The sequence below is a fragment of the Melanerpes formicivorus genome, unplaced genomic scaffold (genome assembly GCF_026170545.1).
Source record: "Melanerpes formicivorus ecotype bairdi unplaced genomic scaffold, bMelFor1.0.p_v2 SCAF_2, whole genome shotgun sequence".
In the NCBI taxonomy this organism is placed as follows: domain Eukaryota; kingdom Metazoa; phylum Chordata; class Aves; order Piciformes; family Picidae; genus Melanerpes; species Melanerpes formicivorus.
Window position 1 is genome coordinate 57,547,458 of NW_027142354.1, and position 13,376 is coordinate 57,560,833.

At 50.7% G+C, this 13,376-nt stretch overlaps 1 protein-coding gene across 1 annotated transcript in view; it reads left to right on the plus strand.

Moving 5' to 3' along the window:
- The window catches only part of COL23A1 (collagen type XXIII alpha 1 chain), a 214,506-nt gene that overhangs the window by 178,995 nt on the left and 22,135 nt on the right, over positions 1-13,376 (plus strand). Inside the window, exons 6-8 of the mRNA XM_068162909.1 lie at positions 7,711-7,737; positions 9,606-9,632; positions 10,297-10,323. Of these exons, the coding sequence (XP_068019010.1) occupies positions 7,711-7,737; positions 9,606-9,632; positions 10,297-10,323 (81 nt within the window). The remainder of the gene's footprint in view (positions 1-7,710; positions 7,738-9,605; positions 9,633-10,296; positions 10,324-13,376) is intronic.

Genomic DNA, 13,376 nt, shown 5'->3' on the forward strand with positions numbered 1-13,376 from the left:
TTGTTTGGTTTTGTTTCCCAGGGATTTCAGAAAGCCTTGCCAGTGTCCATGCCCCACGGAGGGGAGCTGGGCTCTCGCTGCAGGGGCTGGCTGCATGTGGCCACTGCATGCCCAGGGTGGACCAGCCCAGCCTCCAAGGGGGTTGTTCCCTTGCAGAAGCCCCGTGGTCTGCTTTGCACTATGGGTGAAGTGTTTAGCAAATTACTGCTCCTTTCTGCTCTGTTTCCATCAGAGAATGGGCAGAGGCTGCCCAGCAGCCTGGGGACAGATCTTTTTCTTGGAACAGAGCAGAGTTGTGTGTTTTGGTTGGTTTGTTAGCACACACTTGGCTCTTATCATGCTGCTGCTCTGCAGCCTTTGCCTGACATCTCCCTTGGGGCATTTATTGCTGTCAGCTTGGGATGTGGTTCCACCTGAAGAAATGTTTCAGAGGAGCCTTTGGGGGGTTGATGATGCTGAGCCCCACCAGATGCTGTGGGCAGTGTCTGGGGTGCACTCAGGTGAACTTTGTGAACTTTGTGCCTGGAGCAGCCCTGTCAGCTCCCCCCCAAGGCTGAGGTCGGATGTTAGATACAGGGCTGCTCTTTTCAGGGAGATGAATTTGGGGAAGCCCCTAGTTTCTCTCCCCCATAAAGTGAATCAGGTTTTTCAAGCTGAACAAGGAGAGCCTGGCTCAGAGAGCATACAGGACAGCAGCAGCAAATGGAATGGAAAGAGTCTCAGAGTCCTCCTGCATCTTGTGTAGCACCAGATGTAGAGCTTGTTGTGTGGGGGGAAGCCAAATGCCAACCCTGTGTGACATCATCTGTTACACAAGTGCCTCCTGCTGTGCTTTGCAGCCAGAGCTGGCCCAAGTGGGAGCTGCCACTGGTTGGAGTCATTTCTCTTACCTGCTGCTCTCATGATGAATGTGCTTGGGAAACCTGGCATTTCAAATGGGTTTTGATCTAGGAACACAACGTACTGGCTAAATAAATACCCATGTCTGGCTTATCTTTTACTCCCATGACATCTTGTCTTGCTCTTGCAGAAGGCTATAAATCAGCTGATAGATGTGTGCAGGAAGCTGTGCTCTCAGGGCCTGCCAGCCAGCCTCAGCTAGGATGCGGACACCAGCAAGGCTGATCTGGGGGGGTGAAAAAAGCTCTGGAAGAGGTTGGAGTAGCCCCCAGGCTACCTGCCACCATGGCCTGGGGCAGGGAGAGGGCTGCCCTGCCAGAGGTGCTCATGTTTGCAAAGAGCTGAATTACCAAGGCTAGATGTATGTAAGGTTTGACTGATGCAAAAGTGAGACCTCAGTGCATGTGGTGTGTAAATAGAATTAACCAGGTTGGAAAACACCTTGGAGATCATCAAGTCCAACCTGTCACCCAGCACCATCTCATCAACTAAACTCATCCAGGCTCTTCCTAAACACCTCCAGGGATGGTGACTCCACCACCTCCCTGGGCAGCACATTCCAATGGACAATCTCTCCTTCTATGAAGAACTTCTTCCTCACATCCAGCCTGAACCTCCCCTGGCACAGCTTGAGACTGTGTCCTCTTGTTCTGGTGCTGGTTGCCTGGGAGAAGAGACCAACCCCCCGCAGGCTACAACCTCCCTTCAGGTAGTTGTAGGCAGCAATGAGGTCTCCCCTGAGCCTCCTCTTCTCCAGGCTAAGCAACCCCAGCTCCCTCAGCCTCTCCTCACAGGGCTGTGCTCCAAACCCCTGGTTTCCCTGTTAAAGTTAGGAACATGGAATTTATCAGGGCTTGCTTTGGAGCTTTGATGTTGAAAATAAGGAAGACAAAGCAAGCTGTTTTCTTGATTTACCCAGCAATTACATTTACAGGACCTGTGTTCTGTGTGGGGCAGCCAGGCTAGTGAGGCTTCCTTCCTTTCACTCAGTCTTTGTTTCTCTTTCCAAAGCAAGCCCGCTGTCGTGTGGCCTGACAAGTGCAAATTAGTCTCAAAAGTTCAAACAATTAGCCTCACAAACTGTACAAAAGAATCACCCTTCAGCAGCATCTCTGGCCTGTGCTTGCCAGTGAACTGCAGAAGCTGTTTGCTTTGGGGTTTGGTTTGTTTTTAATGAAGTAGGGGGAAAAAACACCCAACCTGCCACCTAGTAATGAAATAGCAGGGTTTGGGTTTGCATGCAGCCGTGGGCCAAAGGGGAACTTGTGCTGGACAATGCTGCAAGGTCTCTCCTGCTTTGTCTGGGGGGAGAAAAAGCTAATGATTAGCAAAGGCTTCTTCATAGCCATGTCCATGATGAACATTTGGTTTTGAGTGCAGGGCTCTTCTCCTGTGCAGCAATCCCATCCCATTCCAGTGGCACCATTCACACTCTCCAGGTAAAGATGAAGCTGTCATGGTTTTAGTGATCTTACTGCTTCAGTAGGACAGCTCCTTGTAGCAGCAGCTCCAGTGCTGTGCCATGCTGCCAGCTGACAGGATTTTGACTTCATCCCATTCCAGTGACACCATTCACACTCTGCAGGTAAAGATGAAGCTGTCATGGTTTATAGTCATCCTAATGTTTACATAGGACAGCTCCTTGTAGCAGCAGCTCCAGTGCTGCCCCACGCTGCCTGCTGACAGGATTTTGAGCTCTCATGTTGGAGACCCCAGAGGTTAGGGCAGATGCAGAAGGAACCTCCCACCAAGGGCTGGTCCCTGCTTGCAGGCATTGCAGTCATTCTGTGTGGAGGATAACTGCTGGTGTGACCAGGGCCATGCATGGAGGCTGTCTCTTTGCAGCTATCAAACGCTGGCATTTGGAAGGGCAAATGATTCCTGTAGCAGAAGTGGTGTTGGATGGAGTAGGAGCTTGTTTTTCTTCCACTGAGGACTTTAGGGAGGGAGGAGGGGGCAGCAGTATTGGGGACAAGAACGAGGTCACATCCCAGAGCACTTCTTGTACCCTGCTCCTTTGCAGTCAGCACCAGTGATTCTCAGCTGCTCTTTAGAGGACTCACACTTCGTTCCTCAGGCCCTCTTCTCCTTTTTTTGCTTCATCTGGGAAGCTCAGAGGAGCCACAGCAACCTGGCTGCCTTTCTCTGCTTTCCTTGTGACAGGTCTGGCAGAGTGTGCTTGGCCACAGCTTCAGCCAGAGCTTTCTTCTCATGCAAAGCGCTGCCAGCAGGCCCTGTCCCAGAGCGAGGATTTACAGCATAGGAGAGACTGGTCCCTGCTGCCTGTGCTTGCACCACAGCCCAGGCCATCTAATGACACAGGGCCCTTTGCAGGGATGCTAAAGTATTGCCCTGCTCTTTTGTTCTGACACTTTTCTCCTTCTCTAAAGTAAGCTTCTCACCCTTTCTTGAAACCACAGAGACAGACTCTGCAGACAGCCCTCTGGATCCCTGCAAATCTGACTGCAGGCTTCCTTCCCAGCCCTCTGCTAATTTGTAGCAGAGCAGGAAGCATTAAAAATAACCACCACAGAAGATTGCCCAACTCAGAGGGGATTGTCCTCTTCATCATCTCTGGCTTCATTTCCACTAGATCTTTCCTTCCCCCTTAAAGTTCCTGTTAGGTTGCTAGAGTGAGCCCAGCCCTGCCAAGGGCAGGAATGGCACCAGAGGAGGAAGGCAGAAGGCCAGATAACCAGGCTGGCACCTAGGCTGGCACCTAGACTTGCTCTGAGCCAGGGGGAAGGCATTTGTGGGGCAAATGCTAATGGTTTGTTGGAAGAGTTTTCACGTGTGAATCAGAGCTTGCAAGCTCCACATCTTCCCTTTTTGGTAGAGTGAAGCATGTTCCCAAGCCTTCAGCTGATCTCAGGGTTGGGTGTGTCTCCCTTTCACCAGGAGGTGACATTTGAGAATGGTGCTACAGCTCAAGACTTCCCTGCTTCTCCTGTGGAACCAACCAAAATTACTGAGTTTTGGGTTCAAACATCTGTGAATGTAGCCCCTTCCCCTGAGGCTGAAATGGTTCATGGCCAAACCAAGGCATGGAATCAGTTTTGTTTGGAGAAGACCTTTGAGATCATCAAGCCCAACCATTATCTGCTTCCACCAAGTCTGGTGCTAAACCATGTCCCTTAGCAGCACACCTGGGGGCATGTGATGTACTAACAAGCTCTGCCCAAGGCCCAACGTCTTCCCTGATCCACATCTGCCTTCTCAGCATCGTTGTATGAATAGACATCATTAAATCATCTATCATTAATGTATACCACATGTGTACCAGGTCCTTGCTCAGGTGATGGCTGTGGGCTGCACCATGGTTTGTGATTACCTTGCAGGAACACCAGTGGCTGTGTTGCTGTCAGTGAGGGTAAAACCAAGACAAGTCATTGCAGTTATCTCTCAGCCCAGCTCCACATCACCAGCTCTCCTCTACCCCAGCTCCTGCCACCCTGGAAACCTCAGGGCTCCAGCCAGATGTTGCAGCTGTATTTTCTCTATGGAACAGGCAGCAACATTTCCTCTCTTCTCTTAAAATGTGGAGGATGCCACACAGAGCTGTGTTGGGGCAGAGCCAGATGCAGCCAGTCTTTACTGTTGCATGGTCAGAAGATGAGCTCTGAGATGATTATCAGCTGGGAGTGGACTCTGACATCCACCAAGCTATGGCAGCTGGGACCATATCAATGTCATCTTCCTCAAAGCAGCCTGCATCCGTGGGGTTTGTCCTGCTTGGCTGGTGCAGTGATGGTTTTAGAGCCCTCTTTTGGGGGAAGCTGATTGAATTTTCTCTCTACCTTATCTTAAAGCATCAGGTTTGTCCCAGGCAGAAAGTTCATCCCCTCTCAACACAGTGAACACTGACCTCTGTAAGCTGTGATCACTGTGTGGTTTGGAGGGGAAGCTTTGTAACTGTGGGTGGAAGTTTGAGTGAAGCCTATCCCAGGGCAAAGAGGACAGCATGAAACCATTGTGATGCTTTCCCTTATGTGGGCCCTGCAATGGGGTGTCCAGAAAACAGCCTTTGCTTAGGCTTTGTGCTGGGCATTCATGCAATTACTCTTTCCCCCAAATGAAAACTTCCCCAGGAGTGGGCTTGGACTGGGGGGATAGGGATTTGCTGCTTGTTTGCCTCTTCCTTAGTGATCAAATCAGTGAATGATTTCTTCACTTTTAATTAAAATGACAGGAAGCAGATTTCAAATAGGAGACAACAACAAATCCCAACACAGGGGTTCTCCTTGAAGCTGCAAGCAAGCAAGGCCAGATTTCAGATGTGCTGTCCTCATTGACCCATGCAGGCTGCTCTCAGAAACCTGCCCTTGCTCCTGCAGGCATTGGCTGGGCAGGTAGAGCTGAGTCAACCAAACCTTCAGCCCAGACTCACAAAGCACTCAAAAGTCTGAGCTGGTCTTGTCCATTCAGCTGGCCAAGAGCCCCTTTGAAAGCCCAATGGACATTGTTTCCCTCAAGCACTAAATGCTTTCCCTCAAACCACCATACTTTGAATAGGCCATTGTTTTGCTTGCTGCATGGCCCTTTGTGGGCTAACACAAGAATAGCTAAAAGCAGATGAATTGGTATTGTAGATGTAAAAAAACCCCACCACAAAACAGCCCAGGGATTCCAAATTCTGCAGCTTCTCTCAGAAGCTGAATGTGCTACAAGGTCTCTGCTCAGGTCCCACATCTTGTCCTCTGGAAGTCAAGGGAGCTGCCTCAGGAGGTTCAGGTGAATCACCTCCAACAATCACAGTTTCAGGAAAGCAGCTCTGTGCCTTTCCCAGGTGTTGCAATGTAAGGAATGGAGACAAAATCCAGTCAGGAGGGGGTGTCAGGGAAAGAGAGAGTGGTTTGGTTGTGACCTGCAAGCTTTGCATTAACCTTGGTGACTTGCACTCATTTAGACTTCCTCATTGCTGCTGTAGTTCCTTGTGAGGAATGCACATCACAGGAGCACATGGCCTATGGTTGGTCACATCAGAACTCTTGTGTACAAGGAAATCCTCCTTTGTTTTCTGGGCAGCATCCCTTGCACAGCTCCCTCAGCCCCAGTACCACAGGCAGGGATGCTCTGCCCAGGATTCAGCTGCCTGGATGATATTTTTTTCTAGCAGAGCTCCATTATTTCATTTTCCAAGGGCAGGGTTTCATATTCCAAGCCCCATCACCATGGCAGCTGATGATTCCTTACCCAGGGCCAGAGCTGTGAGCTGGAAGGATGCTGGGTTTAACACAGCCCTTAGGCTCCTGTCACACACTTTTCTCTCACTCAATTTCAGCCTCTCAGATTGAAGCTGAACTAAACAAGGTTCAGTCCCATCAGTTCCCTAAGAGATACAGGAAAACTTTGATGCTTTTTCACTGTGTTCTGCCATACTCCAAATCTCCATTTGCTTTGGTAGGTCCTCTGGGTTTACAGGGCTGCAGGGTGAGAAGATGTTTCAGACCAGCAGATCTGAAGAAGAAACCAGGAGGACTCCCATGGTGCCCACATGCTGCCCATGTAGAGCACCCTCCCTGCACATGTGGCTGTGCTGGGCAGGTGTAGGAGGCAATGGGTGCTGACCCCAAGCAAGGCCTTTGAATTTGCAATAGGCAGTGAGAAGAGCAGGGCTGGGCTGGATTTGACATCCCAGGAGGAGTCAGCCCTGCTGCAGCTCTAGGTGAGGCTTTGCCACAGGGGCAGAGCAGGGCTGCAGTACAGCCTATGGCTCCTTCCAGAGCCAATCCTTGCCCAGCAAAGTGTGTGAGCACATGTTGGAAATCTGGGAATCAATCAGGTGTCCAAGGGCTTTGCTGGCTCAGAACCGTAGTGCTGTCTTCTTTGGGTTTAGGTGAGGAAAGGTTTATAGTTCTTGGGTGGCAAGTACTGGATTGGTGGAAATGTTGTTCTGGGGCTTACTGAAACTGTTGGGGTTTGGACTGTGTCCCTTCATCCCTGTGTGCCAGCTCCAGCTGACAGCAGGGGCAGCTTTGGCTTTGTCTCTGAGCCTCAGAGCATCTATGCTTCCTCTCTCAACATGCATCCTTTCCCAAAACCAACATTTCCTGTGGCCCAATATGTTCAGTGGCTTCATGTTAATTAGTGGCTGCACACCAGAAACAAGGAGCAAACAACCATTTTTCATGTTGAATTACCATCCACTCCTATGGCCAGCCTACAAAAGAGAAACCTGGGGAAGAACTGGGGTGGCCAAGTGCTTTGTCCTGCAAAGACAAGCATCCTTCCACCTTTGTGTTGCTGCAGATGAGCAAACCACCCAGGCATCAGCTTGCAGGGCAGTTGTAGCCTCCCTTCCTCCACAGCAAGACATTCCTTCCCATCCTTACCACTCTGGGCTGGGGGTGTTGGCTGATCCTCACCTCTTGGGTAAAATGGGAGAGTTTCAGCAAGTCCTTCTGCAGTTCAGAGCTGACTCCCTCCCAGGATCTGTTCAGTTTAACCAAACCAGGAGGGCTTCACTGCTGCTCTTTTAGCGCTGAAGAGCTTCAGGGAGTGCCAAGCGCTGTGCCAGAGCAGTGCCACCTCAGCCCTGTCACTAATCCTGTTGCTTCCTGTCATGTTCCTTCATGCTCTGCCAACTGTTTGATGCCTCTTACTGTACCTCTGGGAGCCCTTCCTGCTGGGTTGCATGGCTGAAGGATTAGGTATAGAAGTAACCTAGCCAAAGATTGTACTGCCCGTGAGGAGAGCCTCTTTCAGAGCATGTCTGACGTTGCTATGTTTGCAAATTGATTTATTCTGTTAGTATTATTACTTCTTCTTCTTCTTCTTTTTAATAATACTGTCTTTTCCTTCCCTTTCCAGGGGCCTCTTGGTTTGGATGGCAAACCAGTAAGTAGCACTGAGTGCCAAATGTAACATGTCTTTATTCATGCTGCTCTGCACCAGATAGGCAGAACCTCAACTATTTCTTCTTGTTTATTGCTACATATAGAACTGTTTAGGAGACAAAACTGTGCTTGGAAATATTATTCAGTGATCTGTAACACGTGCAAGTTGAAATTCTGAGCCAGGGCTGGCCAGCACAGCTAGGGGTGAGCTTTGCTTTACCTGTCAGCTCATCTCGGCCGCTTCTCCCCAGCCTGTGCCAGCTCAGCCAGCAGAGACTTTGCAAACGGGCAGCAGGCCAGATTTGGGCAATAAACAGCAGCAGCAGCAGCACCCTGGCAGAAGCAAAGTCAGCAATCTTGGCTGCATGCTCCCCGTGGTGTGATAAAAGGAGTTGTTCCCAAACTGTGTGCGCTTGCCTCCGAAGGAGCCCAGGTTGGGAGCTGCTTGGGAGTGTCTGGTGGGACAGCCTGCACTTCATTTGCTGAGCTGATTTCTTGGCTTCATTCTTGCTTGGAAGCCCTTTGGCTACTCAGATGCTCCACTCTCTTCTTACTTTGCAGAAACAGAGACTGGTTTTGTTTTCAGGACACTAGCCAGCTCCAATTCCTTCTGCTGGGTGGTTGCTGCAGAAGGGCTCAGTCCCATACTCTTCCACCACGTTCACTGGAGGGCACCATCAGAAGCCTTTTGAAGCTCTGGTCACAAACCAACTGTGATGTTCAAAGAGGGAGAAGTCCTTAAGTCTTTGCAATGCATAAGTTACTCTGGATGCTTATTTCTAACCAGTCAGGGAGTGGTTTGCTCTAGCTGCACGTTGCTGTGGTTGCTTTTGATCCTGCCCCTGAAGATGACAGATGTGAACCTAAAGAAGTCTATTAATAAAGCACTAGAAGAGGCAAAAAGGAAATCCAGCTCACAGTGCTGTGCTCTGGGCTTGGCTTTGAACTAGCAATAGCCCATGGTGGAAGAGCAGCCTGAACCCCAGCAGCACATTGCTGCACCAGCTGCCCTCGGCGGGCACATGGATGCCAGTGGCTGAGTTGTGCACCTGCACCAGGCAGGAGAGAGACCTGAGTGAGAGACAGGGAAGGTCTGAAGGGCAAAGCAAACTTATCAAGTGGCCAAACTCAAACCAGACTGTGCATGAGCTTCCTCCATGAGAGCAAGGGGCCGGTAGCCTTGCTTAGAGCCAGATGAACAGCAGGAGGGATGCTGTGTGGGGATGCAGATGCTGCTGCCGTTAGCCTCTCTGCTGACCTTCTCCCACTGCAGCCCACCAGGTCTCACTTCAGCCAGCACCACGAGCTGGGCTGAGCCCCATGAGTCAGTATCTTTCAGTGCTGGAAGGAGGATGCAGAGCAGGCAGATCAAAGTGTGGCTTTGGGGCTGCGGTGCAGCTCTGCCTGCCTGTCGTACAGAAAGCTGCTCGGAGGGAAGATGAGTTATGGCTGCAGCAAACAGGCCAAAGCAAGCAGCCCATCCTCCTTGTTTATTTCAAACAGATGGGTAATTGTTGTAATGATATGCTGAGCATGTGTTTTTCTAGAAGTGATTTAGTACTTCAAGAAATCTCTTGCATCTATTTGGGGTCACGTGTTTGCAAGCAGCTGTCGAGCTGCCTGCCCTGCCCTGGTCCTCCTCTGGTCCTCTGTCCTGGCAACAGCAGGCAGGCCTTTGGTGGTGCCCTTTGGCAGTGTGATGCCCATGGGTAGCAGTGTTTAACTTCAAATAGTGGCACATGTCACTTAAAATAACAATGACTGTGGCTCCAGTTTGTGACCTGATCGAGGCAGTCTCATTGGCTTTGATGATGTCTGCATTGATGATTCTGCAGCTGCTTAACTCAGATCCTTCTTGTGTCTTTCCAGGGACCTCCAGGACCAAAAGGGGAGAAGGTAAAGACTGCATTAACACATGGCTTTTGGGAAAGCAGCTGTATATCCTCCTGCTGCTGTAATTCTCTTAGGCTGGGCTCCCCCAACACATGACCTTACCACTGGGTTTTGCTGGGATGTGGGACCAGGTTCTCAAGTTACTGCCCCAGGAAAGGGAGAGCAGAAAGAATGTGCCAACATGTAGGATGAGTAAGTATGGCCTTTAAGCTCATCCATGCTGTAGGGCTCCTGGTAACCCCTTCAGGGGTAGGAGAGTGGCATGCAACTCTCTCTTTGCTTTCCTCCAAGAGCAAGGCTGTGGGCTCCATCATTCTGTGTTTGCATGACATCCTCCCACAGAATCAGAGCAGCCAAAGAAGGTCATTGCTGCACTGAAAGTGATGTGAATCTTTGCATGTGTAGCACATAAGCAGTTGCTGGGGGAGCCTTGGAGTTGGAACCAATCCACTCTTTATGATTTATTATCTGTTTCATCGCCTGCCAGGGCAGAATCATTTGCTATTGTGTTGTCTCGAGCCCTTCTCCTCCCTGGGTTTGAATCCATTAAGCAACAGCACTCTTGCCACTTCCCTGGTGTGCTATCCCCATGTCCAGCTGACCCTGTGCTCGGGGTGGTTGCAGTTTGAACTCTAACAGCTGACCCTTTGCTGTCTTTGCTGCGCAGGGTGAAGCAGGGGACGTCGGCCCCAGGGTGAGTAGCAACAGAGCACAGTGGTTTGCTCTGAAATATGGCTGGGTTTGGTCACTGCATTGTGCAGCTTTGTCCTTGCAAACTGAGGTATGCTCACAGCTCTGGAAACACTTTATTTTGCCATTGGACCACTTCGTGGTGGTGGGTTTCCTAACTTTGACCCTGGGGAAATGAGTTGAAGACCCTCAGGTACCTCCTGAAGGGTTGGACTTCCCTGTTGCTGATTCTCTTTTCCAGTGTCAGAGGAAGCATTCACGTTCCTCTTGAAGCTGCGCTCCTTACTTGTTGGCATCAGCATGCCAGTGTGGGGTGGTGAGACCTGGTGTCCCAAGGAAAGGCCCAGAACAGTGTTGTGCAGGATGGAAAGTTCCTCCTCTCTTGCTGGGCTACTCACCTGGGAGTGTGCTGGCATGCAGGCACTGCCCAGGCTGCCCTGCAAAACAGAGGGCTTGGAGCAGCTCTATGATGAGGGAAAGCTGTTTTGGCTATAACATACAGGAATTACTGGGGGGTTGTGGAAATGGCTCTTGTGGAGATGTGTGAAGCTGAGATTTCCTGCAGTGGGTCCTTGTGGGGTGCAAGGGGGACATGGCTGTGCCCCAGTCCCTGCTGTGGTGATGGCAGCAGTGGCATGAAGACTTCTACACAGCTGAGGGAACTGGGGTGGTTTAGCCTGGAAAAAAGGTGGCTGAGGGGAAACCTCACTCTCTACAACTACCTGGAAGGAGGTTGTAATGAGGTGGGGGTTGGTCTCTTCTTCCAAGTAAGGAGTGATATGGCAAGAGGAAATGACCTCAGACTGCATCACGGGAGGCTTAGCTGGGATATTAGCAAAAATTCCTTCCCCACAATGGTTGTTAAGGCCTGGAACAGGCTGCCCAGGGACGTGTTAGAGTTTCCCATCCCTGGAGAGCTTTGAAAGCCATGTAGGTGTGGTGCTGAGGGATACTAGTGGTGACCTGGCAGTGCTGGGTTAATGGTTTGACTTAATGATCTTAAAGGTCTCTTCTAAGCTGGGTGATTTCTGTGATTCTCTTTTGGGCGTGAGACAGGAGAGCTTCCTGTGAGGTCTGTGGTATTTCTGCTCTGTTCCAGTTATCAAGGTTGAGTTGTGTGGGTTATGGGCACCTCCTGGAAATCCTATGGCAAAGTTTTGCTGGGGTGCTGGTGTATGGGCACGGTGCAGAGGCTGCATTTGGGGCTGGCACCCAAGAGCTGGCTGCTAGGTTTAGATGCAGTTGCTGGAAACACAGCCAGGATGTCAGTGGTTAACATCAGGCAGAGATGCCTCAGAGCCACTTCTCTATTTTCCCTTGGAGGCTCTTAAGTCAGTTTTTGAAGTTGGTGTCGTTTTCTGAAGCAGCTTCCAAGCGCCTTGAGTGCCTTTGGAAGTGTCCCCCGCAGGCTCCAAGAGCCCCTAACATTTCTCAAGCAGATTTATGCCTTGTGTGGCTAAGGAGGGGCTCAGCATAAGGTCTCGACCTTAAGAGCCCACCCACAGACTCAGAAGAGGCTTTAAGAGGTGATTCAGCAGCACAGGGGTGTGAGTCTCCACTCCTGGGCCGAGGCTGTGGATGTCTTCAGGGCTGGTGACTTGGGTGATGCTGGAGGAGATGCTGCTCAGGCTGCGAGGTCCCTGTGGTCCCTGTGCTGCTGGATAACCTGCTGGGAACCCACGGGAGGTGCCCTGGGCCTGAGCTGTGCCTGCACTCACAGGGGTGGGTGCCAGCTCCCAAGGTAACACTTGTCCTACATTTTAATCTCCTGATAAAAATCAGTGCTTTTTCCCTCCTGATCTGCACTTATCCAGAGCTCTCTCTGCTGGTAGATTTATCTGTGTCATCTTGCACATGAGTGAGTGAACACTCAGTCACCACTTGGGAGGGAAGGGGCAGAAATGAGCCTGGCAGAGCCCTGCACAAGTAGGTCTAACAACGGTTGCCTGGCTTTGAAAATTGCTTCCTTCATGTCTCCAGACACTCAGGTCTGTGGATTGGATACCAAAACTGCTTAATACCATCTGGCCCAGATTCTTTTTCATTTCTCCATTTCATCTATCTTCTTCCTCCCAGCTTCAGTGGCTTTGTTTAGCTCAGTTTGAAAGATGTGCCCCAGCAAGTCATCGCATCCAGGGGAGGATAAAGACCTGGCAGCGTGTGCAGCGCTGCCTCCCTCACAAATGTGCATGGCTGTGGGCTCGGGGGTGGGGATGGGGTGTCAGTGGACACACAAATATTAGGAATGATGGACAAAAGGGAGTAATGCTTGGGAGCAGCTTTGGAGGGACTGGCTGCAGTGAGATGGAGGCAGCTAGGGATTAGCTACTGAAAAGGTTTGTGTCTGTGCTGCTGCTTTGTCTGTCTCTAACACTCACCTGCTGCCAGCATGGACAAAACGGAGATCATTGCACATGTGAGTGTGCCCAGGGCCGGTGGAGGGTGAGTTTGGAGAGCTGGGGGAAGGAGTTCTCATGGGCTTCACCAGGGCACTGAACACTCTTTTTTGCAAACAGCATTAGCAAGTCTGTTGTGCAGCCTCAGCTAACCAGGATGGGGAATAAACAGCCTCAGGTATCCTGACAAAATGCAAGGAAGTGCATTTGCAGGGAGAATGGAATGGAATGGAATATGGAATGGAATATGGAATGGAATGGAATATGGAATATGGAATGGAATGGAATGGAATAGAATAGGCTAAAAGCAGCTCTCCTTTGCTCTGGGGAGGAAGAGGGAGTCGAAGCAGGATGCTCCCAAGGCGGAACTGCAGTGCCCTGATACTGTGCCTGTTCTTCTCTCTTAAAACCAAGTACATCTCTAGACCTCTGTGAAGGAGGGGTTTTATAAGCCAGCACTCCCTGAGCACTCTGGGTTTGTTCCCATAGCTGGGGTGATTCTGTTCTCCCTGCCAGTTCAGGTGTTTGGGGAAGTGATGGCCCTGATGGGTTTCTGCACATCTGGGTGAGCAGATCTGGGCAGCAGCGCTGGGTTTGCTCTCAAGAGGGGCAAAAGGAGCTCCAACTAGTGAGATCAATGCTCCTGTCTCCGGTGGCCCAC